Source organism: Salvia splendens, chromosome 22 (genome assembly GCF_004379255.2).
Source record: "Salvia splendens isolate huo1 chromosome 22, SspV2, whole genome shotgun sequence".
Lineage (NCBI taxonomy): Eukaryota > Viridiplantae > Streptophyta > Magnoliopsida > Lamiales > Lamiaceae > Salvia > Salvia splendens.
In genome coordinates, this window is record NC_056053.1 from 20,322,472 (window position 1) to 20,349,601 (window position 27,130).

The 27,130-nt window shown below is 38.6% G+C and overlaps 5 protein-coding genes across 5 annotated transcripts; 4 read left to right on the forward strand and 1 right to left on the reverse strand.

The window, feature by feature from the left end:
- The first annotated feature begins 9,621 nt into the window (after positions 1–9,621).
- Positions 9,622–12,804, forward strand: LOC121788039 (adenylate kinase 4-like). The gene is made up of 6 exons (XM_042186891.1): positions 9,622–9,822; positions 10,651–10,796; positions 10,885–11,004; positions 11,082–11,249; positions 11,462–11,551; positions 12,410–12,804. The coding sequence occupies exons 1-6, from the start codon at positions 9,723–9,725 to the stop codon at positions 12,509–12,511; spliced, it is 726 nt and encodes a 241-aa protein (XP_042042825.1). The 5' UTR covers positions 9,622–9,722; the 3' UTR covers positions 12,512–12,804.
- A 1,179-nt stretch (positions 12,805–13,983) lies between these two features.
- On the forward strand, positions 13,984–16,127 carry LOC121785917 (mitochondrial pyruvate carrier 1). Its single transcript, XM_042184400.1, has 5 exons — positions 13,984–14,133; positions 15,139–15,255; positions 15,346–15,400; positions 15,491–15,626; positions 15,780–16,127. Exons 2-5 carry the CDS (start codon positions 15,163–15,165, stop codon positions 15,817–15,819), a joined length of 324 nt encoding a protein of 107 aa, XP_042040334.1. The 5' UTR covers positions 13,984–14,133; positions 15,139–15,162; the 3' UTR covers positions 15,820–16,127.
- Positions 16,128–18,654: 2,527 nt separating this feature from the next.
- LOC121787264 lies at positions 18,655–21,463 on the forward strand. Its single transcript, XM_042185947.1, has 4 exons — positions 18,655–19,124; positions 19,498–19,929; positions 20,076–20,379; positions 21,066–21,463. The coding sequence occupies exons 1-4, from the start codon at positions 18,741–18,743 to the stop codon at positions 21,206–21,208; spliced, it is 1,263 nt and encodes a 420-aa protein (XP_042041881.1). The 5' UTR covers positions 18,655–18,740; the 3' UTR covers positions 21,209–21,463.
- Positions 21,464–22,021: 558 nt separating this feature from the next.
- Positions 22,022–23,005, forward strand: LOC121786896 (nucleolar protein 58-like). Its single transcript, XM_042185496.1, has one exon. It carries the CDS (start codon positions 22,022–22,024, stop codon positions 23,003–23,005), a length of 984 nt encoding a protein of 327 aa, XP_042041430.1.
- A 288-nt stretch (positions 23,006–23,293) lies between these two features.
- On the reverse strand, positions 23,294–26,619 carry LOC121787263 (LRR receptor-like serine/threonine-protein kinase HSL2). Its single transcript, XM_042185946.1, has 2 exons — positions 23,990–26,619; positions 23,294–23,804 (listed from the first exon to the last, which is right to left on the reverse strand). The coding sequence occupies exons 1-2, from the start codon at positions 26,571–26,573 to the stop codon at positions 23,407–23,409; spliced, it is 2,982 nt and encodes a 993-aa protein (XP_042041880.1). The 5' UTR covers positions 26,574–26,619; the 3' UTR covers positions 23,294–23,406.
- Positions 26,620–27,130: the final 511 nt, after the last annotated feature.

Genomic DNA, 27,130 nt, shown 5'->3' on the forward strand with positions numbered 1-27,130 from the left:
TGAATATTTGAGTTTTAGATCATGAATATTTAAAATATCTTAGTTCTTAATAATCTGAAGCTTAATTACTTCAAAATATATATCATCTTATTAGAGCATCAGCAGTGGCGCATACGAACTTCTCACTGCACTGCCACGTCATAATGAATTCCCACTGCACAGTGGCGGACATCTCCAAGGACATCCCGAATGACTTCCCACAATTAAAAAAATTCACAAATTCACAAATTAAACAATTTCCGGAAGTAAGAAATTTACGGAATTAAATAGTCGACACGAATATAGAGAAAATACAACCACTTTATTTAAAAAAACATACCTCATTATAAAAAAATACATAATTACTAAAAAATGACATTATTAAAATAAAAAAATTACATTATTAAAATTACATTATTTAAAAAAACATTTAATGCAATAAACGAGAATTCCGCGCGGACATCCGTGGGAGTCAACGCAATGACGGACGTCCGCGCGGCGTCGCGACGGAATTCCAAGTAAACGCCGCGGAACTATGGTGTCCTCGACAGAATTCCGTATCCGTGCCTACCATGCACAATGGCGGACATCCGCAGCGGAATTCCGGCACACCGGTTAAAATTCCGCCGAGACGGGTGCCATTGCTGATGCTCTTATATATCCGTCCAATCTGATTTTAGCTTCTAATGGTGATGAAACTCATGACGTTTGACGATAGAAAGACTGAGAAAGTGAGAAATATTGATGAGATTATAATATTTCACAATGAATTTGACTTTGGCCGAATGTATATCTCACCCCTCATAATTACCCCTTTCTAAGTATCAACTCGTTATCATGGCATATATTTCAATAAATATAAATATAAATATACTATCCTTAAATTCAATAAATTTATAAATTAATTTAAGTAACTGAAGTGGTTGATGTAAGAGAAGAAAATAGCATCCCATCCGCCCTATAAAAATAGTTTTTTGTTCATTCAATAAAATACTCTCTTTTTATTTTTGACAAATATTTTCTTTCTTATAAAGTGACTCTTATTCTCCATTAACAATACTTTAATCATATTTTTCTTTCTAATTTTACGTCTTCGTTCGTGGATTAGAGGTGCCACATGTTTTTCACTCTCATGCATATACATCACCAACATAAGATTTGAGTGTTATTAGATATTGGAATGATGACTAAAAATGTAATATGTATGCTGCTTGGTGAAGTTTGAATGTGTATTTTCCTTGTTTTTTCTGCTATTTATCTTGGTAGCTACATTGGAGTTGGTTTTGTTGTTTGAGTGTATTTGCTCTTTGTTGATCTTTTAAATTTCTGATTTGTAGGATCTTTGCTCGCCATTTTTAGCTTTGAGTTTTTCTAAATGCATAAAAAATAGTTCTATTTTCTAATGATTGATATATATATTATAAATTAAAAGAATAGCGGGTCATATTTCATATAGTATAAATGATAAATAAATTAATATATTGAAGGTAATATATTGCTGCCAACATTTATAGATTAATGAAATTAATTAATTTTTATAGATATATTAAAATAATAAAATTGAACTATTCATCAGACATACTAATAAAATTATTGAAAAATGAGGAATGTGAGTGCATTTTAGCTATATGGAAAGCAATGAAATGACTTACTATGTGTGTGATGATAGAATTTGGGAATCGTTGTCACACATCATGCAACTTTAGCTTTAGAGTAAGGCTAAAGACGCCTTTATTCTATATTCTTAATCAAAAGCACTAACTAATATTCACACACACATGGTAGGCCTTACTCACCTCTCTCCCTTTTCTTCATAAACCATATGAAATTATTACATATATGGGGTCAGTGTCGAAGTTCTAAAACTGGACACATAAAATTACAATTTTATAATGATCAAGTTTAAAAAGGAGAATTGAGAAATCATATTTTGTATTTCATGAAATTGGAGTTTGTATCAGCCAAGTTGAAAATGATAGTATGTCAAACTGCCAGAAAATAAATTGTCCTTTCAATATTCATATGCATGTTTAATTTTTTTTATAGAGGCCCCCTACTTGGACAATAACACCCAAGAATTTCACCCAATTTGATGCCACAATTAAATTTGGTACCGAAAGTTAGGTTTGTATAGTCGCATACTGTTTCAGAATACAAATAATCTTGCGGGAAGTACTTCTACCTCATTTTCTAGTGATCATACAAACATTTTCATAGAGGTTGTATAGTTATATTTTTAGTTTGTCACATTTTGGTTTTGGTTTTGTTCTCCAAGGGCAGCTCCGAATAGAGTTCATCTTGACTACTTGATAGAACTTGAGGTTCTATCGATGCAAAAGAGCACGCGTACGACGGAAATTGATCGGAAAATATGATAAACACACCTAGTTGAAGTGCTAGGGTTTTGAGAGTCAAGGGTTGAGAAAAAGTGTTTTTTATTACTTTAATTCTCAAGACTCGATCTATGGGAATTCTATAATATATAGAATTCCCCCTGCTTGATTCGGACTTACGACTCGGGAAAGAATCAAGAAGAAAACCCAAGAAGATTGACACTAATCTATCCTAAACATAAAAGATATCGTTCAAAATAAAGAAGCAATAATAATTAAGTAAACTAGATCTTCTCTTCCTTTTTAGTGTGATACGTAGTCTCCGTATCGGACTGATTTGGAAGCTTCCCTTTTGGGCCTTTCTTTCCGTCCACTCTTCTTCTCGACTTCCTTGCGTGGCACGTCTTCTTCCGCTTCGTCCGGCAAGCTACTCGTCGGACTTGGTGATGGCAGTTGGATCATGCATGACGTGGAGTCCCTATCAACTCCCCCTCCCATGAAAATCGCCTTGTCCACAAGGCGAAGGTTCGGAAAATGCTTTCGTAGTAGCTGGGACCAGATGACTACTTCCCCAATACACCCAACGATAGCTAAAGGTCCATAGAAACATCGATCGAACATCGCTGCCACAAGGTGCTCGAGATGGTGCTGGTCATATGGACGGAGGATGAGTATAACATTGTCTCCAACTTGGAACTTTCCAGCAGCCAATAGGAAAACGGTTTGAACTCCCTCCCAATCTTCATTCGGACAAGGATCGCAAGCTCTACATGCCGTCGAAAAAGCATGACGCAGCTCTATAACCCCATCTCCAACTTGGATAACCTTGCCATATTTCCTTACTTTGACATTGTGGAAATCCCTCACAAGAACAGCCCGGCAGAGCATTTGTCTGTCCTTGATTAAAGTAGTTAAGGGAATATCACCATCTACCATATGAAGCTCAATCATAGCAGCTGCTACCCTGTCCCGGAAGAGCATAATCTTCCTTTGCGATAAAATGAGAAAATATACTACCGAATATGGGAGTTGGAGACAAGATAGAGGCAGTGGAGGTAACACTCGGAACAATCTTGATGTCTGTGTACCACTACTATCCCAGAAAACATCGATTAGTAGTTCATAAGTCACCGCACTCGGCCATAATCCATCCAAATTACTGGTGTGATGAACTTGCTCGTGGCAGAATTCACCCATTTCTGTAAAGGGCAAAGGACCTCCAGCATTCCCACAATTCGAGTTATTGTCCCCTGGCACCCTAATAGTTCGAGCTCCATTTCCATGAACACAAGTATCATCCCCTTTTTTTTGAAATCCATCTCCAGAATTGCTTAAATAAGAACACATCTCCAAAGCTTGAGTTTTACAGCTCCCACAATGCCTCCAAGTCTCATAAATATCACATTCATTTGAAGGAGCTAACCAAGTAACATACCAGCTCTTCGTCTCATTGTTCAACTGGGAATGCAATAATCTCCCCAAATAAAGCAAGCCTATATTCAGCAATAGCTCATATTTGTTGTAGCATAAAGCATCAGAATGAACACTCACCTCACCAAACTCAATGAGGCCTAGAGAATGCAAATCTTGTACCTTAAACAACTGAAACTTGAATAATATCCCAATACGAGCAGTTACGAACCTCAAATCCATAGAATAATTCCCTAGAACACCAGAACTGGTCCTCACCTTGTTGAAACACGGAACGCACCAAACATAACTTTTCCCATGCGCATCCTCATGAGACCTATATTCACTTGTTTCTCTCATATAAATCGTGTAGTACGATGGATCACATCGCTGACGAATAGCGTTCGGAACCTTTATGAAATCGTCTCCGGGTTCAGCCACACAATTTCGAAGCATGATAGGATTTCCGCCCAATAGAAGTGCATCGTCGCGCGGGGGGATCAATCGGGCATCGTAAATGAGTGCTTGCACCAATATGAACAAGTGTAGACCACCGAAACAAAACAAATATGGTTGATTTGGCCAAGATTTCATAGCATTCACATAGGAAAGTGTAAGACGTTCCCCATATTGTGGATCCTTTACAGGTTGTGTCAGATTAATAGGACGAACAACTCCATAACTGTGGCCGCGTGTGTCGCTGGGGACAATATCGTCCACCGATTCCAGCACGGACACGATTTTCTCATGAGCAACACCAGAATCCGCTGCCACATCAATCACTATATTTTGCAACACATTCGTATTCCCTACCGCCGGAGGTGATATTCTCAACTGAGAAAGTGAATCAGTGCAGAAATCAGCCTTGGTAAGACACTCGTCGTCCTCAATATCGTCGGCTGTGATGACGCCATAAGTAATATTCAACGCCTCACTACCAAGTTGGTCAATGAGACTGTCATTCGCGAGTTTTATATCCACAAAAATACTGTCCATATCACTTTCATTGTTCCCGCTATCCATGCTCATACACCCATTACCAATAAGTTGCTTGGGACCTCTCCCGTTAGCAATCAAAGGTTGAACACCAAACAAATTGTCACAAAATTCTGGTGAGAATACCTCCTCATGTCGCTGCGGTGGTGGGCGATCAGGCTCCCGGTCCGCGACTGGGGGCGCCATTGTGTGAATGGGTTGTCGCTGATCTGGGCCGGTCCATTTCGTCCTCCTAAACAGTGAGGCTGTCTCCGCGTAGGGATCGTAAAAGTCGGGATCGAACCGCTGCTTTACATCCAACAATAAATCATCCCAGCTCTTATCAGCATTATTATCCGTCCAGTCTTCCAACCAGTCTGACGCCGGGTGATCAAACAAGTATTTCGTAAGATAAAGGCGATCAGATAGAGGCGTGTAGCAGTGGTTGTAGTACCTCTGTATATTACGAATCCACTCGACGACGTTCTCACCATCGAAACGAGGAGCATCAAAATGAGGGCGAGGGAAGGCCACTGGCACCACTCCTGTCGGCGGCTGTGTGAGCGACGTAGGCAATCTCCACCCGCTAGTGTCCGAAGGAAAAGCATGTGAGTTAGGCGGTTCGATCGTAGCTTTGTTGCTCGCGTAATCCTCATCGAAATTTGGGTCAAAACAATGCTTGACTGCCATCAAAAAATCATTCCAGCCCTTTCCCGTGTTGTTTTCCTTCCAATATGTTGCCCAATCGGACGCCGGTGGGTCAAATAAGAACGTGACGAGATAGAGGCGATCAAATTCTGGAGTATAAGAGTGATTGAAGTAGCTCTGGATCTTGTGAATCCAATTAGAAGCATCCTCACCTGTGAAACGAGGCGGCTCCATGCGAGGGCGGGGACTTGACTCCAGAGTGATGGTCGTCGGTGCTGTAGTCCGAGATGGCGGTGGTTTCCACACATGCTTCGCTGCCGGCGTCTCCGTAACCGAGCGATCTGGCGGTTCTTTATGTTTGTCTACTCGAACGTTTCTACTAGAAGCCAGGAATTCCAGCTTCCTAACAATTGATTCAGAACCAAAAAACTTTGGCAAGGGTGGGGGCTTCGAAACCATCAAATCCGGTGCCATGGTTATCGTGTGTTGAGGGAGAAGAGTAGTCAATGGAAGCACCAATTGATAGAACTTGAGGTTCTATCGATGCAAAAGAGCACGCGTACGACGGAAATTGATCGGAAAATATGATAAACACACCTAGTTGAAGTGCTAGGGTTTTGAGAGTCAAGGGTTGAGAAAAAGTGTTTTTTATTACTTTAATTCTCAAGACTCGATCTATGGGAATTCTATAATATATAGAATTCCCCCTGCTTGATTCGGACTTACGACTCGGGAAAGAATCAAGAAGAAAACCCAAGAAGATTGACACTAATCTATCCTAAACATAAAAGATATCGTTCAAAATAAAGAAGCAATAATAATTAAGTAAACTAGATCTTCTCTTCCTTTTTAGTGTGATACGTAGTCTCCGTATCGGACTGATTTGGAAGCTTCCCTTTTGGGCCTTTCTTTCCGTCCACTCTTCTTCTCGACTTCCTTGCGTGGCACGTCTTCTTCCGCTTCGTCCGGCAAGCTACTCGTCGGACTTGGTGATGGCAGTTGGATCATGCATGACGTGGAGTCCCTATCACTACTACAGTAGTATTTAATTACTTTTAATCAATGTTTTAGAAATCAGGCCTATGAGTGAGCTCACAGAGTTATTGATACATGGTTCAATTAATTTGGTCATTAGTCGAGTTGGAATACTATATCATTTTATTAATTAAATACTACTCCCTACGTCTTAAGAGGAGTCCTATTTGGTTTGGACTTTGGACACGAATTTTAAAAAATATAAAGAAAAGTTAGTTGAATAAGTTAGTAGAATGTAAGTCATAAAATATGAGTAGAATAAGTTGGTGAAATGTAGGGTCTACATATCATTTATGGTACTATAAGTGAAAATTTATTCTTTTTGTTAGATGGACGGAAATGACAAAATACGACTCTTATTATGAGACGGAAGGTGCAATAAGTTATGCAGAAATACTAAATATAGTGTATGCAAATGTTTGATGTTAATAATAATAAATGTTAAAATATCAAATACTCCTAATAAAATATCTTAAACATAAGTACATAACAACAAACCGAAAGTAACAAAAAATTAATGATTCTAAAAACAATAACAATGATAATAACATTAGTAGTTACTATAATTCTCCGTATTTAAATAAATTAACAATAAATATGTAAATAAATATGAATTTTGAAATTTAACTTTAAAAAGAAATAAAATAGAAAACAATACCTAAAGTATAAAAACATGATTTGCATAATTTTATTTGTTAAATAAAAAATTAATTAAGCATAAAGAGTTAAAAAATAGTTATTTTTTATAATTTGTACTTCCTCCGTCCATGAAAAATATTCTCATCTGGAATGTAATTAGTAAATATGAGATAAAAAGAGAAAAAAATGGTAATTAAGGTTGAAAATATATAAATATAAATCATGAGACTAATTTTAGTGAACGAATAAATAAAAAATGAGATATTTTTTTATGAACAGAGAGGGTGTTAGTGTTACTTTTATAAGCGTAAACAAATACTAAGATGAAGTCCCATTATATGCAAATCCACTCCTTATTGTTGAACCACAGAACCATATCAAATTAGGGCTTTTAGATCTAGTTTTTTTATGGGTGAGATGTACAAATTTATAAATTATTTTCGCCTTCATCACGAGCCTATTTTAATTCATCCGAAGGCAAATAAGTCATACTAACATGTTACGAAGATTTAACTTCATTCCAGTAGGTGTTTACTGCATTCCAGTACGTAAATGTGGTTTCCCCGTCGCGTACGGTTCTTTCTCTCTACAGTGTCTATCACCACCGCCACAGCGCTGATATGATGTAATAAACATATGGAATGATGTAATAAATTATTTGAATAAAGTATGTGTAGAAGCATTTGAAGTCCTACTGGAATGAAGTAAAACCCTTATCTAATGAAGTAATAACGTTTCCGAATGAAGTAATAAATCCACTTGAATAAATTACCTTTTAAAAAGTGAATAAAGTAAAAACCCAGGTCAATGAATTCGAATGAAGCATATGTTGAATCTTTTCAAAACTTACTGGAAGCAAGTAAAAACATGTTATAGTTTCAAGGTATTACGTACGGAATGAAGTAATAAACCTAATACAATGAAGTAAAATGGACTTGTAATGAAGACCGAAACAAATTTACACAGCAGCACATCTCATCAAAAAACTAGATCTAATGGCCCTAATTTGGTCTCTAGTTCGATATTTAAAATTGGTTCGACATTGATCACAACTTATATATGCTATATGTAAAATCATCTAATAGTTATATACACATGTTTTTTAGTTCAAAATAGAGATCTTATAAATAATCTATCCTCCAATTAGAACTTATATCTAATAGAACTTACATAAAAAAATCATGGAAAAACTATTCTCTAATATATAATCATAGTACCACTATCTAAATAAATGATCGGATGATCCCTTATATGATACATCGAGTAAGTACATAGGTTCAAGTTTGAGATGAAAAGCCCAAATCAGTAATTACAAGAGGCAAGCCCACACGTAGCAGTCCAACAATCTGTACTACCATAACTAGGGATGTCAATTTAACCCGCAACCCGTGGGCTGACCCGAATAGCCCGCCAAATTTATAGGGTTAGGCCTGAAAATTTCCAGCCCGATAAAATTACAACCCGATTAGCCCGCACCCGATTAACCCGCAACCCGTTAGGGCCAGACCCGAAAACCCGATGGGCTGGCCCGGAAACCCGATAAAATTTATATTGTTCTATTTGTTTGACTCTAATTCGACACTTCATTGATTATTTTATAATACAGATTACTGAAAAAATAACTTTCCATTTTATATATTAAATATATAAATTATACTATATTAAGTTTTTATTAATATAATAATAGATAAATGAATTAGAAACTTCAAATTCACTAAAAAAATATATTTAAATTTCTAAACATGCTTTAAAATTTCTTGATGTTTATGTTTTATGTTGCATAAATCTCAAATATTAGTATTTGATCATGTTAATATTTGAGTTTACGCATATATCTCAAATTTATCATAATTAAATATTTTACATTTTATAAATATAACTAATTTTCACCATTATTTATTGGATTGATCGCATGTTAATTTTATCGGTAGCAACCCGATTAACTCGATGGGCTAGCCCGAAACCCGAGCTTTTAGGGTTAGGGCTGAACTTTTATAACCCGAAAAAATAACAACCCGATTAGCCCGCACCCGATTGACCCGCAACCCGAATAGGGTTGGCCCGAAACCCGGTGGGCTGGCCCGATTGACATCCCTAAATATAACCATATATATGGCGCAATTTGACTATTGCATAAAATAAATACTCCCTACTAGAAAACAAATGAATTAGAAAAACCTAGCATGAAATCAAGACAATGAAGGTTGACCAATCTACCACAACACAACCACCAAAAAACATATTCCAATATAGTAGTAGTTGTTAGGTGATCTTCCAATAAAATAAAGCAATTACAGTCAACTAATCAGTTAATTATGATTTTTGTAATTACAACATTGTTATTGTTAAAAGTTAAATTGACACTTTTGTATGATTTATATAAATTCGAAACTTTTGTATTAATTTAAAACGTTGGTAAAACATTTTATATGCATAATGTAATTATACCACATAAACAATTATAATGAATTACAATTAATGAATAAATAGGAATTAATTAAAATTTTAATTAGAGCAAATATATGCGATTTGGTGGAAAATGAAAATAATGAAAGAAAAAGGACCGGAAATAATAATTAATGTAATTAGAAAAGGGAAAGAGCGGGACAGCGGGTGATATGCTCGAGTCTGCAGCTTTGGAAGGTCCGAAATTCTTCAATTTCTCTCACCCACCAACTACTACCACACACAGAAAGAGAAGCAATGGCGGATCTCGAGGATGTGCCATCTGTCGATCTCATGACGGAGCTCCTCCGCCGGATGAAATGCGCCACTAAACCAGACAAACGCCTCATCCTCATCGGTGCCTTCTCTTATCCTCATAATTTTTGCTCTTTCCCTTCCGCCCTTTGCATTTCTGTTTTCACTACGTGTTTAGGGTTTTGGGGTTGTGGTGGGTGCGTTTTCGATGGATTAAATTAGGCTATCTACGATTGCGTAACTGCGTAACAACGTTCCGGATTTTTAATTATGTTGATAACTTTCTGGTTCAGACGGAATTAGGTGAACTTGTTGCTGAATTTTCTAATGTATGGTGCTTTTATTGGTGTGTGATTTTGAAGTTATTTTCTAAGTTTAACTGATAACAATAGTTCCCAATATGAATATGCATTAGATCCCAATAGTTGTATACTCATATTGCAGTTTTTTGTCAGCTTGTTTGTTTAAATGTTGGTGGGAGTGTATGGGTATCATTGTTGGATGAAAAATTATCAGGAGAATTGGCCACTGGCTAGTTATGATGTATTTGATTCTTTTATTGGCATGGATTATATTCACTCTAATAGATGCTAGCACATATATCAATATGAAATTGTGCAAACTCAGTGTCTCAGACTCCAGTATATGTGCCTGGATGAAAATAATGAGTATGATTAGGTTATATTCTTACTTGGGTAAAATTTTCACTAAGATTGACACATCTCAAATGATCTTATGGTCTATCTGCATTTGTAGATCTCGGACACCAAAATTATTGACAATAAGTGAAAGTGAAAAACCCTCTGATTTCCTCTGAGGATAAGATGGGTTTAAGCAGCAGTGACACACAACTCACATAACCACGTGCCATTCTACAGACTTTCTATTTAACGATTTTCTGATGCTTTGTATCCTTCATGTTAATTTTCAGGTCCACCAGGGTCCGGAAAAGGTACCCAGTCACCAATAATTAAGGACGAATATTGCTTGTGCCATCTGGCCACTGGTGATATGCTTAGAGCAGCTGTTGCTGCCAAGACTCCTCTTGGTGTTAAGGCCAAGGAGGCCATGGAAAAGGTATGCTCAGTTTCTCGCTTTCTCAGTGACATGTTATTCCACCTGGAAATACTGATGAACTTTTATCTGAATTCTTGTGATTTTTCAGGGAGAACTTGTTACTGATGATTTGGTTGTTGGGATAATAGATGATGCATTGAAGAAGCCATCTTGTCAGAAAGGTTTTATTCTTGATGGATTTCCTAGGACAGTTGTCCAGGCGCAAAAGGTAAACTACTTTTAATGCTTCTTTTTTGGTTTTATTACAACAATTATGATCTAATGACATGATTTTTGTATATCCAGCTTGATGAGATGCTTGATAAGCGTGGAGTCAAGGTTGACAAAGTTCTTAATTTTGCAATTGATGATGCTATCCTGGAGGAGAGAATTACTGGTCGCTGGATTCATCCTTCTAGTGGCCGTAGTTACCACTCAAAGTTTGCACCTCCAAAAGTGCCTGGTGTTGACGATGTAATTACTGACCTCATCTCTTTGTGATTTGCACATGCTACTGTTCCTGTATGCACTATTGCTTTGCATTTCTTGATGTGGGTAACATGTCATAATTGTTCATTATGTGTCAAAGAAGTATTTCTGCTCTTCAGCCTTCATATTTCTGGATACTTCATGTACTAATCTTCACTTCTTAGGAGCTCATTCATTCTGTTTGATCATGGTTGAAGGTATCTGGGGAGCCTTTAATTCAACGGAAAGATGATACAGCTGCTGTTCTCAAGTCGAGGCTCGAAGCTTTCCATAAGCAGACTGAGCCAGTATGTTTACCCTCCATATTCCTATTGTCTGCATCTGCTTTCAACCAAGTTACACTCGTGCAAATATTCTTTATCTGTTTCTCTAACCAGTTGTTGTAATTAGCATATATTGAAACAGAAGCTTTTTTTATATTTACTTCGAATGCTGTTTAAAGTGAACGTCATACTTTTTTTTGCTTGGTCATGTTTTCTATGCTTGTTCTTCCCAAGTGCTGTATTTATTCTACTCAGGTTGCTTGTATCTAAGTTCTAAGATGACGAGGGACCTGAAATTTGTGTGGTTCATATTATTTTTATTTTTTCGTTTGAGGAAATGGTATGTTACTATGTTTTATCCAACTTTTTAAACCTGTATGCCCAAAAACTTTCTTGCGACACTGACCATTCGTCCGAGAAAATTGTAACATTAACTTCTTTGTATGGTTAGACTAGATCATATTCTGTAATGTGGTTTAGACTTATAGACAGGATATTGTGGCAAAAAAAAACTCAGGATCAGGGTCTAGACCTATCCTTTCATCCCAGAATATTGAGCGTTGCCAATTGTTTTATGAATATCCATCGTTAGGTAGTCCATGTGGAACCGTGACCTAAATCTGTAGCTTTACATCGTGGGAGAATCATCACCAAGCTGGACATCAAGTATTTTACTAAATATGCTGTCCCAAAGTTTATGACTGCTATTGCCATTTAGTTTCAAATCGTCTGTTCACCAATCCATACATAAATTGGCTCTTTTATCTGCCCGGTCATTACCCTGTTTCTTATTACCTTATAAATTGTAATGGTGCTGGCCTATCACTGTAGCTCCTTGCCCCTTGGACTTAAATTCCTCTCATACTGTTCTTGACTGCACAGGTTATTGACTACTATAGCAAGAAGGGTGTTGTTGCTAACCTTCCGGCAGAGAAACCTCCTCCAGAGGTGACATCAGAGGTGAAGAAGGCACTGGCGTCATGATTGAAGACTCTAGTTTTTTGTCCACCTTCAATAAACATTTTGGTCATATTTTTTCTTGGACATGTCAGTGTGAATCATCACCAAAGGTTCATCATGTACTGTACAATTTGTTCTGCTGAGTCAAAGGAGTAGTCGGCATTAGGTTTCCGATTTGCCTATACGAGTTACAAAATTGTTTCAGTTCACATTCTATCTGAGGATGCTAAATACAGTTTTGTGGGTAATGTATACTCACTGTGGTGTTTGTATCTCTGCATATTGTGAAATGTGAGCATGAGTTTCAGTGCACTTTATTTCACCTCTACATGCTTGCTAATAAAAACTTCATTGCTATTTGACGACGGGTAGCTTTTCTTTACTGATGCAATATACTCCAACAGTCCAACTTAACTAACACACTATTTAAAATTTAAAACTTTGTATTGTTGGAAACACCCCTCCAAAAAGTAGTGTATGTCGTTTAAATTTTGTCTGAGAGATATTGGAAGGACCGGATTCTAGGCTCTCCAAGAATCTCGCCCTGGATCTGCAGAAGCTCCGGTGTAAGGTAGCATTCCACGCGCTGAGATCTGCCTCTCGGGTTCAACAAGTAGAAAATCACTTAGATTGCAAGGAGAATGTGTCACCGGCTTGGGAGATGTGTGGGTGAGGACATGCTGTGTCACCGGCTTGGGAGATGAATACGGCCAAGGAACGAAGGTGTATTCCCAATTTCCTAACTGATCCCCTCGACACGAACCAAGGTCTTGCTGGACTCTGGCCTCTCAGTGCACTAGAAGTAGCAATGTGATTGATTAATCATTGTTTTGATCAAAGAAAAAAAAACTAGAAACTACTTTATCAAGATTTGCGAAGGCCTAGCAGGAGGATAGCCGTTTGGAGGCAGGAAAGCGCTGCAGCCACTCATGGATGATATATTTTAGACTACATTGTGTCTCTCAGCAGCGATATGTTCGTGGGGGGGCAACATGGGTGGTGTACATGCACCATTCAACATTTCAATTGAATTAGTGTTTGTTTTCAAATACTCTCTCTGTTTGTTACACTTTGATACAGTATGAGTTTTTAAAAATGTAGTAGTATGTGTCCTATATTTATATACTGTGTTAGTGTTATTTAGATTATCAAAAATAGTAAATGTGAAATGTGACAAGTTTCATGGAATGACAAAAATGAGAAAATGTGACTAATTCATGGACAGACAAAAATGACAAAATGTGACAATTTTTTTCAAATAAAGGAAATTATTAGTATTATTATTGATCAAATGCTATTTAATTCGATGTAAAGAAAGACTCCTAGTAAAATAAGGAGTGAAAAATTGCAGCTAATAGTAGTAATTAGTCTATTAAATTAGTTAGTGGGCTGGTGTATTGGATAAATCATAAATGTAAAATAAATGAAATATGTGCCTATGGTTACTCTGCTTTCCTATTTATTTATTATTTTATTATTTGTATTTGTTTATTGGTTATTCATTCTGGTTTTGGGTGAAAGAAAGATCTTATTTAATTCATTGGTATCAATCTCTTTCCTGCAAAATTTCGCCTCCAGCAGCAAACGACGACTTGCCTCATTCCTTTCTGTGACACAATTCATTCACCCAGAAATCTTATCTAAAGGTGGGAGCTTCACCCATTAATTTTATTATGTATTTTTCATACGTGTTATTGTTCAGTTGTTCTTATGGAGCCTTGATTTATCATGGGACCAAATCGTCTCTTCTTCTATCTCATTTTGATACTGAAATTTCGTGGAAATGAAGAATTGTTAATGGGTCAGTTTCCGATGGGTTGCTGGAGATTTCTAGGTTAGGAAAAGGCATGAAACAATTACAGTATAAATCAGAATCTATCATGCCCTTTAATTTTCGGTGGAATGGTTTCTCTTTGAGTGTCTTGTCAATTGAAATGTTCTTGGCTGAAATTTGTGACATGATTTTCATATGTTTAATTTCTCATCTCTTCTTTGTTCGAGCTCACTTAAGATTAGTTTATTGGGGTTCTGTGTTTTCATGTTTACAAAGCTGAGAACTTTTCTTAAATTCATAGGATGCTCATAATCAAAATTTTTAGTGTGATATTTGGCCTAAAATTCCTGATATGCTGCTCGTTAAACCAAGATTTTAGTTTTTGAGTGTCATAAGGCTTGTTGATGCGATTAGCATAGACCGAAACTTAATTTATCATTGGTATTTGGCTTGGAGAATCTGTTACGGTGCATTACAAGTTGTTTGTAGTTGACAGGGTTGTATATAATTTTTGCTCTCATCATCGACATATTAATGGTAGTGGTCTTGTTATCGAGATGATGGTTATCAATGCATTGTGCATGCGCTTCTATTAATAATGAACGTTATCAGATGATGGACCAAAACCATGGCCGTGCAAATTTTACATATTTGTTTGAGCTATGAAAGTTTATCTCACAACAAGAGGTTGTTTTGTCTTTTTGCAATTTGAGTTTTACGTGTAAGTACATATTTCTGAGTGATCAAAACCACAAGCCATAATGCTTCCTTCTTAAATGAATTTTTATCATTTTGCCATTCCATCTTTGTTTTGTTTTATGTTTGCTTGTAATCTGCTCTTTCAGTGCTCAGTTTTTCGTTCTTATGAACAATTCAGGGGTCCTGAGTTGCCGATTCTTCCATGGCGTCTTTCAGAGCATTCCTGAACAGTCCCGTTGGTCCAAAAACAACTCACTTTTGGGGCCCTGTTGCTAACTGGGGTTTTGTCATTGCTGTAAGATAATCCAGCTGGATGAAAAATATAAAATAATGTTTTTTAAGCTGCATTTATGCTCAATTGTTCGATTTGTGTTTCATTATGCAGGGACTAGTAGACATGCAAAAACCTCCGGAAATGATTTCTGGCAACATGACTGGAGGTTTGGAGTTGGATTTCTCAGATTAATTATCTTTTAACATGTCCTAATGTGTGTGTTTCCCCTTGTTTTGTTCTATGTTTAATGATGCAGCAATGTGTGTTTATTCTGCGCTGTTCATGAGGTTTGCTTGGATGGTTCAGCCGCGCAACTATCTGTTACTTGCCTGCCATGCTTCAAATGAGACGGTGCAACTCTATCAACTCTCCCGCTGGGCCAAGGGTCAAGGGTAAGCTCCGACTCAATGCTTCTACCTCTATCTGTGTATACGCCATTCCATTGTTATTGATAGATACAATCAGTGGATGAACAAAGTCTCCATACAATTGTGTGTTGTGTCTGATCATATATAAGTGCAACTAATGTTTGTTTTCGTCGCTAGGTATTTGGGAGAGAAGAAAGCCGAGGCATCTCCTCAGTGAATAGAATGCTAGTGATGCTGTGTGTTCTCTCTTTAGAGCTGAAATCGCAGCTTACCATCCATCTGCAACAATGGAAATGGAAAATAAAAGGCTTGTGTATGATTCAAAATTGTTACTACCTTGAGAAACTATTTCTCCTCAAGACTCGTGGAGAGTATTGTGTATCAAAGATTCTCTAATTTGTTATGTTTCAAAATCAAGCTTAGATTTCTACTGATGTGAAGATGTTCCTTTCTCTTCAATATGTAGCCTTGGAAACTCATTTGAATTATCCGATTTGCTAGACTAAAGTCCCATTTGGTCCTTAACATATTGCGATTTTTTTATTTTGGTCCAAAATATTATCTTTTGAATTATTCGGTCCCTCATATTTGAAATTGGATCACATTTAGTCCGAATTGGACGGAACTGTTAAAATTTAACAGTCAACGTGGATTTCCCGATTTTGATCCAATTATCATTTTTAATTAATTCAAAAATAATAATAATCATTATAAATAAAAAAACTTTTATATTATAAATAAAAAAATAACCCCCCAACTCCTCCCCTCCAGCATCTCCGCCGCCTCCCGATTCCCCACCACCGTTGTCACCGTCTCATCCCTCAGCTACGGGGGGATTGATTGCTGATGCGAGGCGAGGAAGGTGGACGTCGTGGCGGAGGTGGACGCCGTCCCCAAATTGACCTCATCCTCTCAATCGTGATCCACCTGCGGCGTGACGCACGGAATGTGCGGCAGCTTGAGCCGCAGAGCAGCCGGCATCCTCACGTGCACCACCGGCGTCCTCTGGAACGAGATCTCGTGATCGCCGTAGAGAAGCGCCGTGCGCGAATCTCTGGCGGCGTAGGCAGTGATTTTTTTGAATAACTTGTGGAACGCACTGCGGTGATCGCGGCTCTGTTTCTGCACAATTCGCCTCTTCTGGTGCACAGCAGCGCGCGGAGGAGCTCCCACGCTCTGTGAGCGACAAGTGAGGTGCGTTTCGACATTTTTTATGCTTTTTGCTTCATATATATGTGTATATGAGAGTGATGGAATTCTAGAGAGAGAAACTGTTTAATTTTTTTTTAAAAATTGCATGTTGTGATTGGATTGTGAAATTGGATGGGGTTTACTATTATATAGGGGATGAGGATTTGATGATATGTTGGGTGGTTAATGTTACGCGGTATGAGAAAGCGGACGATGAGTTGTGGTGCGATCCTAACCTCATACCGCGTAAGGAGGGGGTGATGAGGACTTGGCGGTGAGCAGCAGCAGAGGGAGATGATGTAAGGAGAGGGGTGAGGCTGAGGGATGAGGCGGTGACGATGGTGGTGGGGGCGATGAGGGGGAATCGGGAGGCGGGGAGGGCGGTGGAGATGCTGGAGGGGAGGAGGTGGGGAGGGGTTTTTTATTTATAATATAAAAGTTTTTTTATTTATAATAATAATTATTATTTTTGTATTAATAAAAATGATTAATTGGGTCAAAATCCGATAAATTCACGTTGACTGTTAAATTTTAACAGTTCCGTCCACTTCGGACTAAATGTGATCATTTTAAATGTGAGGGACCGAATAATTTAAAAGATAATGTTTTGGACCAAAATAAAAAATCGCAATATGCTAAGGACCAAAATAAGACTTTAGTCTATTTGCTATCTAATTGAATAAATAACAGTAGCAGCATATATACACTGTAACATAAATAGAAGTACAAAAGCCATAATAATCTCAAATTAATTAGCAGTAATTACTAGGAAACAAATCGTGTAAGAAACAACGCCAACGTCCGCCCGTAGCCGGCCGCGGACTATGGGTCACCTCTCTTGATATTATCAGATTTTACAGTATTAAATTATTTTATACTATTTGGATTTATTTTAAGTAGTACCCGTTTCGGCACTCGATGAGAGTATGGTGTGTTTGAATTGGAGTTTATCTTTCGTTTAGATAAGAACACAATCATTTTGTATAAATGTTTTTCTTGTTTTTCATTTCTATTTGTGTGTTTGAATTGATGGTATGTTATTTATAGTCCTTAATATCACATGTTTGGTTTGTTATTTAAAGCCACAATATAGTAGGAAATTCCAAATTATCATCTGACTTTTTCTATATTTCCAAGGCTGAGGGCTATATTAGTAAATTCCATGTAATTTAAGATTGATATAGTATTCACATTATTATCACTCATTTTTCGGTGATAATAAAACACCATTTTTCAGCCTTAATTCAATGGGCCCTTGCTCATTGAGCGGACCACATAAAAAATTTAACCAACGTATCAAACAATAGATTAGACTATTAAATACACTTTAAACAGGTCTATGTCTATCTACCGATTCAATCACACAATGTATAAGATTATTAATAGTCATTAGATAATGTGCATCTCGTTTACTCTAGTTGAATACGTAATTTCAATATCTCAAAATAGGAATAAAGTGGAGTACCTCTTAAATAACTTATCGGAAATACTTATCCTACATATAATAGCACTGTCTTTCATCACGTAAAAAAATACCTAAAGTTTTACAATTAGACCTATATTATATACTCTGCTCTCTACATATATAAAATAATGTACTGTATGTAGGATATATTTTGTTGTATATATAAATTTTGATTCAATTGCCACTAGATATATATTTTTGTAAACTCTCTTGTGTACCTACTGCACCAAATGTAAACTCTCTTGTGTACCTAAGCCAGGTGACATTCGCCCCATTGTGGACGCTCGCGTTATTACGAATATGATTTTTTTTATTATTATTAAAAGAAAGGCGCATTTATTGGATTAAAAGTGTATGTATTTTAAATGAAGGTGACATGGCATTCATGTATAAATATTTGGTGAAATCGATTTGTGAGTCACTCGCGCCTTTACTCTTTTCTGCAACATTCACAGCATCGCCACTACCAAACTTGTACTTTCATGGCGTCATCCGATGCCGCCCTCTTCCCCGATCCCGAAACCGACCTCGACCAATCCCTAACCACACTCGAAAAATTCCTCGGCCTCCTCGGCTTCTGCCACCACACTCTCCTCCGCGCCACCCTCTCCTGGCTCGCCTTCCTCCTGCTCGCCCTCGCTCTTCCTCTCGCCGAGATCGAGCTCTCCCGATGCTCCGCCTGCGAGAAGCTCCAGATCGAGACCTTCCAACTCCAAATTCTCGTCTCGCGTGCGGTGGTCGCCGCCGTTTCTCTCCTCTGCCTGTCGAGGAACCTCCGCAAGTACGGAATCCGGAAGGCGCTCTTCGTCGATCGTTGCCATGGCCGCATGACGGAGTTCCGGAAACAGTATATTCACAGAATTCGTGTAAGTATTTCCGTGAGACTGTCAACTTCCTTTTTCTTTTTTGTTTTTTAATCGATTAAGCCACGCCAGTTTTTCCCCCTTCGATTATTCAAACCTAATGTAGTTTTAATTGAGGTAATTTTGTTAGCACAGCAAGGAATTCATGTTTGATACAGTGCATCATGGTGAATGATATATAGTAATGTGATTTAGTTGTACGCTGATAATGTGAATGTGATTTAGTAGACTAAATTCCGATTTTTGTGCGCTATGTTTCAGTGATGATCACAAAGTGCTTGCTTAGCTGCTGATGTTGTGTTTATTGTTTTTTCAAATTTTTTTTGTGAAGCGATATCTTGGAATGTTAACTTACTTTATCTTCAATTTTGAGCAGGTATTTTACTGGTTATTGGGTTCGTGGTTTGGGGTGTGCTTTGTACTGAAGACCGGGCGCGAGGTTGCTCGTCTGGTCTATCTGCACAATGGTTCTTGGGGGCTGTCTATTATCCTGTTGATCATTTGCTTGTTGTCTTGGTCATATTCTACACTGGTGTTTCTATCCGGATGTGCTTTATTTAATTTGGTGGGGAATTTGCAAATAATACACTTCCAAAACTATGGGAAAGTTCTTGAGAAAGATTTGGATGTTTCTCTCTACATCGAAGAGCACATGACTCTAACCTTCGACTTATCAAAGATAAGTCACAGGTTCCGAATCTTTCTTCTGCTGGAGTTCTTGATCGTCACAGCAAGCCAGTTTGTCACATTGTTGCAGGCAACAGAAAATCAGGGTATCATCAATCTCATCAATGGAGGGGATTTTGCAGTAAGTACTTGTTTCTTTTGAGAGTTCCTTCTAAAATTTCAAGCATATATTTGGTACTTTAACTTCGCTATGTGTGTATATCATTTTGTGATACATAAGCTAAATACGTTGAGGATTCATTGGTTTGCCAATTTTGTCATATGCAGGTACTATCAATTGTTCAATTAGCGGGAATCGTTCTCTGTCTGAGTGCAGCAGCTAAGATTTCTCACAGAGCCCAAAGTCTTGGCTCAATTGCTAGCAGATGGCATGCATTAGTTACTTGCAATTCAAATGATGGCTCGGGTTCTGGAAATGTCGAAAATGGTGGAAATGCTGAACCCCATCCTTCTGGTTCATTATCTTTTAATTGTTCAGAGAGTGACTTGGAATCTGCTGATTACATACCTCTGCCGTCAGATATACACCCCACCCCTTCTAAGTCTTCATATGAAAGGAGACAAGCATTTGGTATGTACTATTTCTTATAATTATCTGAGTAAGATTAGCATTATCTTGTAACGGACCAAGCCTCACGAAACAACCTTACTTACAGCTTGCTATAACAGCTTTATATTACATACTGTAGTTTTTTTAATATCAGAACCAATAGTTAAATAGATATTCAGTGATGCTAAGTTGGCATAAAATGCTCTAAAATTGTAGCTGCCACCTCCCACCATGACTGTTTCAGTAAGACTGCGGCCTTCAAATCTCTGATGTGCAAAGTAGTGAAAGTAGACATGAAGTATACTGGAGCTATGGTACGAAGATAATTAGTTAGATATGCAGAGTACACTTTAGTATAACATTTCAGTGACTATTTAGTGTGGTATGATGATTTTCTTACATCTAGTACTAGGGAATCTTAACCATATGACCAGTACTTGTGGGTGTTCACGTTTAAGTTTAGTTTATATAACCAGATTTCTTGTCATACTTTTTCAATCATATCTTATGTATCTGTTGAGTGAAACAGGTCAATTTTTAGTCAAGAAACATGAGAGTGATAGCTTATTCTGCTGTTGGCATATGTTTCTGTTGAGAAAAAGAATTTCTTTTTCTTTCTTATTTCTAATATTATTGTTATTTTTTTCTTGATCTCTTCTAAGTTCATGATATGCCAATTCTGATAGTGTGTGCTATTTTAATTGTAGTTACATATGTGCAATCCAACACGGGTGGATTCACAATCTTTGGCTGGATCGTGGATCGTATGCTGATCAATACAATCTTCTTCATTGAGCTATCCCTCGTTTTCTTCGTCCTTGGCAAGACAATCACTGTCACCGTCCGATAATAGGAACTAAACTCTGAAATCCCTATTTTTTTACATGGGGTAACTGACTAGTTTCAGCAATTAACATTAATGTTTAGTATTGATGAAACTTTTAGTCGATAGTTAAATGTATGTCTCATCTCATGTAGTTCCTTGTATACGATCGATGAGGCTTATCCTTGTATTTTTGGATTATATCATTAGGCCGCATATGTGGCATTGGTGATGCAAATTTATGCACTATTTCTGGTATCAACCAAAGATTTTTATTTTCAATCGCTCAACTTGTTTTGCGACTTTCCAAAGCTTCATTTTATCTAATTATTTAGAAACCTGTGCCTTTCACATTTCCGCGACGAATATATAGCATAATCTCCCACAAACAAGAATCTGGACAGCTTCAGGTACATTGCTTTTCCTCTTTGTTCCATCCATCATCACAAAATAACAACTGTTCATACTTGTTTTTATTCTGATTCAATATTAGGCAATTTCTCTCGTGTAATGTAATGGGAAATCAATGATTATGTATTGAGATTCAGAGAATCGGCAAGATGAGAAAATCCTGTTGAACACATTTCATTTATCTGCATTTATATATCTGTATATTTGTTGTTTTGATTAGAAGATATAAACACAAGTTATGAGCATCTATGAGATACAAGATGCATTTTCCTCCTATTTAAATGCAATGCAGAATTATCAACAATATTTGATGCTGTGTTTATGCATGATCCTATCAAATGACTTTTTTTTTTATCTCTAGCATGAGGCTGTTGGTTGGTCTATTCTTGCAGATATATGAGTAGCTGGGTTCCTATATAAGGTGCAAGAATGTTGAGGCAATCACCTCGTAGAAATCAGAGGAGTAGTGGGGTAAAGGTGAAGCATGTGTTGCAAGTGTCTGTGCTCCTCGGGGTCTGCATCTGGTTGGTGTTTTACCAGATGCCTCACCCCAACGACGGCAGATCCTTTTCTAACCATGGGATCAAACTCTCACAGAAGCTGCGCACTGCCAGTGAGATCAAGTTGGGGAGAAAGGATCTAAAGCCGAGGACAACAACACTAGTGGAAACTGAGGGCCCAGACGTCACCAAGATAGATGCTGATGGCAAGGAAACAGAGAAAAAAGATGTGGAGGAGGGGAAGAAAGATGGCGATGACAAGGAAACTGAGAAAAAAGACGGGGAGAAGAAGCAGGATGACGGTGACAAGAAAACAGAGAAAAAAGATGGTTATGACAAGAAAACAAAGAAAAAAGATGGCGATGACAAGAAAAAAGAGAAGAAGCAGAAGCAAGATGGTGGTGAGAAGAAAACAGAGAAAAAAGATGGTGATGACAAGAAAATAAAGAAGAAAGATGGTGATGGCAAGGAAAAAGAGAAGAAAGATGGTGGTGACAAGAAAAGAAAGAAGAAAGATGGTGATGATGACAAGGAAAAAGAGAAGCAAGATGGCGATGACAAGGAAACGGAGAAAAAAGACGGTGATGAGAAGAAAAGGAAGAAGAAGCAGAAGCAAGAAGGTGATGACAAAGAAACAAAGAAAAAGAAGAAGAAAGAAGGCGATGACAAGAAAAAAGATGAAGATTCAAAAAAGGACAAGGATGAGGAAGCTAAAGTAAGCAAGGGCAAAGATGCAAAGCCTGAGAAGAGCAAAAAGAAGAAAAGCAAGGAAGAAGAAATTGCAGATGAGAGGAGAAGAAAGAAGGGAAAGGGCCAGCAAAGGATAAGAGGAACAATCACTGAGGATTTCGATTCCTCACCAAGAACAACTGTAGGAGCTGACTCTCCATCCTCATCACCTGGAAATCTCTGACCATGAGGCCTCTCATAATTAATGACGTGTCTATCAACTAGAATTCTATTTCCCATCTTGTTGTAGATGTTAATTTTTTCTTTTGGAGTGTGTGCATTTTAGTTTGGAAAGTGGATATATATAATCCTAGGAGAAATCGCCTACTAATAGCGTATTGTAAATATTGATTACTGATTTCACATATCATAATAAAATCTGAGTTTTTTAGTTAGTGTAAAAATCCCGTTTTTGTTAAAATCATGTAACTTGTCAAGATTTCAAATGGTGAAGCCAGCTAGATCATCAGTATCATATAAATGAAGCTTATAGATAACAAGCATTATGCTACTTCATGGAAAACATATATCAACATAAAATAATCAGTATCTACTCAGTTTAAGCTATTGAAACTACTCCTACCTCTAAATTGCATATCTGTTTTGTGCTGAATGCTTTGAGTTGGAACGAGTTGCGGAATGTTCCTTGAGCAATTCAACGACCCGTCTCATGGAGGGCCTGCTTGTGGGCAGTTCAGCAGTGCATGATAAGGCCACATTAAGAAGCTTCTCAGCCTCTCTGTAGTCGATTGAAGATGCGTCCATCCGTGGATCCAACACCCGATCCAAACTAGTGATACCGATGCTCCCAGTTGCACTCCCCCGATCACACGACAGTGCTTCTGTTGTTACCCACTTAACAATGTTGTTGTTCTCTCCCAGTGATTCATCATTGGCCTTCTTACCCGTCACCAGCTCCAGCAGCACCACCCCGAAGCTGTACACGTCGCTCTTCTCAGTCACTCTCGATGTGTAGCCGTATTCTGCACCATGTTAATAACACAGATCATGATTCCTGATACTATAAGGTAGTGTTTTAAGAGTACAATTCAGTATTGAATTATTTCCTCCTAATTTCAAGGATTTCTATGCAGTAATCTCAAATTATAGAATTAAACAAGGGCTTTATATGCTAAATCTCAATAGTAAACGTCCTAATTCGACTCACCTGGTGCAATATAGCCGTAAGAGCCGGCTACACGCGACATGGCTTCATCGCCCTGCTTCAACGTCTTGGCCAGCCCAAAATCAGCTACCTTGGGTCTGAACTCCTCATCCAGCAATATGTTGTTGGGCTTGACATCTCTATGCACAATCGCAGGCACGCAGTCGTGGTGCAGATAGGCTAGGCCCTGAGCAGCCCCGACTGCAATGGCGAACCTCTTAGGCCAGTCGAGCAAGAGCCCACCCTGGTCTCCGTACAGCACATCCCCCAAGCTCCCATTCTCAACATAACTGTAGACAAGCACCATAAAATCCTCACCAACGCAGCTAAACAACAGTTTCACAATGTTACCATGCCTAATCCTCCCCAGTGTCTCCATCTCTGCCCTCAACATTCCATCGGCCTCTGCTACACCCTTTGGCTGCCAGAACCTCTTGGCAGCCACCATCTGCCCGCTCTTCAGCCTGACTCGGTACACCTGACCTGACCCTCCAGACCCGATAAGGTTTTCATCGGTCAACGAGGCCAGGACTTGCTCCTCCTCAAAGCCAACCTTCTGGAACGAAGTGATCTTCCAGGGCTTCCGATTTCTGCTGCCAAAGATGAACTTCCTAGTCTTGTAGATGAGCCAAACTAGTGATACAACGAGCACGAATGCCAGAACCGAGAGAAGCACAATCATGACCAAGCTCACGGGCTTCGGCCTCGAGCAAGGAGGCAGAGGCCGAAGATCCGGACTGCATAAATCCGGATTCCCCATTAGACTTGAGAGAAAAAACTTTGTATTAAAACCAAGCGGCACTCTTCCACGGAGCCTATTGTTAGACACGTTGAACTCGTTCAGCTTCAGTTTCGTAAGCTCCCCCGGAATCACACCGGAAAGAAAATTATTAGAAAGATTCAAGAACATCAGTACTGGAAGATCGCCCAACCCAGAGGGGATTTCACCTGAAAATTGATTTTCCGAAAAATCCAACTGCGTTAACTCGCCCCAAGACAATACGCCTTTGGGGATTTCACCGGTGAGCCTATTACCTTGAATGTGGAGCTCCTGCAACTTGTCCATATCAGTAATGCAAGAAGGCAGCTCGCCGGAGAGCTGGTTCCGGCTCGAATCTATTTTCCTCAGTTCCTGCAGCCCGCAGATTTCAGCCGGAAAGCTGCCGGAAAACTTGTTGCCGGATATCAACAACTGTTCCAGTGATTTTGCACCAGAAATAGAGCTTGGAATAGAACCTTCTAACATGTTGTCACTGAGCTCGATGTATTGAAGATCGATGAATCCCCAAAATCCATAAGGTACGGCTCCAGATAACTGGTTTTTTTGAATTCTTACGTACGTTAAGCTGCTGCATTCACCGTATGATGCTGGTATTCTTCCGGAAATTCTGTTGCCGAAAACTATCAAATTCTGCAGCTTCTTTCGGTTGCACATATTCTGAGGCAAGAAGCCTTCCAGATTGTTGTTGGAAACGTCGATTTCTTCCAAATCCGAATTCATACCCAAATATTCCGGTATTGCGCCTGACAACTTGTTGTTGAATAGTCGTAGCTCAATGAGGTTTGGATTCGTAGCTATAATTTCTGGTATCTCTCCGTCAAAAAAATTGTCATTCAGATGCAACGACTTGAGCTGCAAGCCTGCTAGGGTTTCTGGAATCCTCCCGGTGAGATTATTTTCTGACGCATCGAACCGGCGCAAAGAAGTGAGATCGGAGAATGTATCCGGAAGTTCGCCGGAAAACTGGTTGCCGAACAATTCGATTTGCACTACATACTTCAGCCGGCCAATCGTGCCAGGAATTTTTCCGGCGAGATTGTTATTCGACACATCAAAGTTTCTAATCGAGGCGAGATCGCCGATTGATTCAGGAATTTCTCCGATTAAGTTTGTGTACATCGATTCGAACCACTCGAGCTTCACCAGCCGTCCGATGTTGAAAGGCAGTGAGCTCGGAATGAACGGATTCACAGAGAGCACGAGATGAGTTAACTCGGTCAGATTGGAGACGAACTCCGGTATCGATCCGTTGAGCAGGTTCGAGCCGAGCATCAGGACCTGCAGTTTCGGCAGATTGACGAAGCTCGCCGGAATCTCGCCGGAGAAATTGTTGTAGGAGAAATCCACCGCCGTGAGGTTCGCGAACTTCACAGGGAACTCCGGCAAAGTGCCGACGAAGTTATTGTAGGAGAGGTTGAGTGCTGCAATATGAGAGCACAGGGCAATCGTATCGGAAGTAATGCTGCCGCCGAGACTGTTTCCAGTTAGGTTTATATACCGCAGCGACGAAATCCGGCAGAAATCGGCGGGGAAGTTGCCGGAGATGTTGAAATCGGAGAGATCGACGGCAACGACGCTGCGGTTTGCGGCATCGCAGGCAATGCCGGTCCAGCTGCATGGTGCGTTGGGGGCCGACTCGATCCAGTCGTGGAGTGCTCGGAGCGGGTCGTGGAGCTGAGCCTCCTTGACCCGGAGTAGGACGGCGGCGTCTCTGTTATTGGAGGAATTCGCCACAGCGCACAGAGTGATGAAGAGAAGTGCGTTTATGAGGATTTGATGATTATTCGATTTGTTAGCTGCGGCCATGGCTGTTCAAGTTCGAGAATGATTGCAGATTTCATTCCATAATTATGTGTTGATTATGTTGATGATTAGATAATAATAATTAGAGGTTATTAATTGGTTATACTATTAATTAGGCTGTTGGGAGGGCTCTACTACTGTGAATTGCTTAAGAAGTTCTCGATTAATCAATGTAACCAAATTATGCAACTAAGTTTTTAGTTTAATATTAATTCTCCCGTCTTATAAAATAAAGACAATTGGAACAACATGAAAATTAATAAATAGTAGTAATTGATAAATAAAAGAGATAAGAAGAATAATAGTTAAAATATTGTCTATTATATTCATTGAAAATATAATTAATTGCAACATACTACATTATACATATTGTAAGTATCATTGAAAATAAATATTAGATGGAAATTACTGAAATTAGGAGAAAGAATATATTTTGCAAATTTTGATCTTCAATTCACTTCTAATAATTTAATCTACGAATATGTCAGTTTAATCGATCTGTTGGTAGCTAATCGATCGCCATGACGGCCCAGTCCTAATCCTTGGGTGTATCCGTAGTT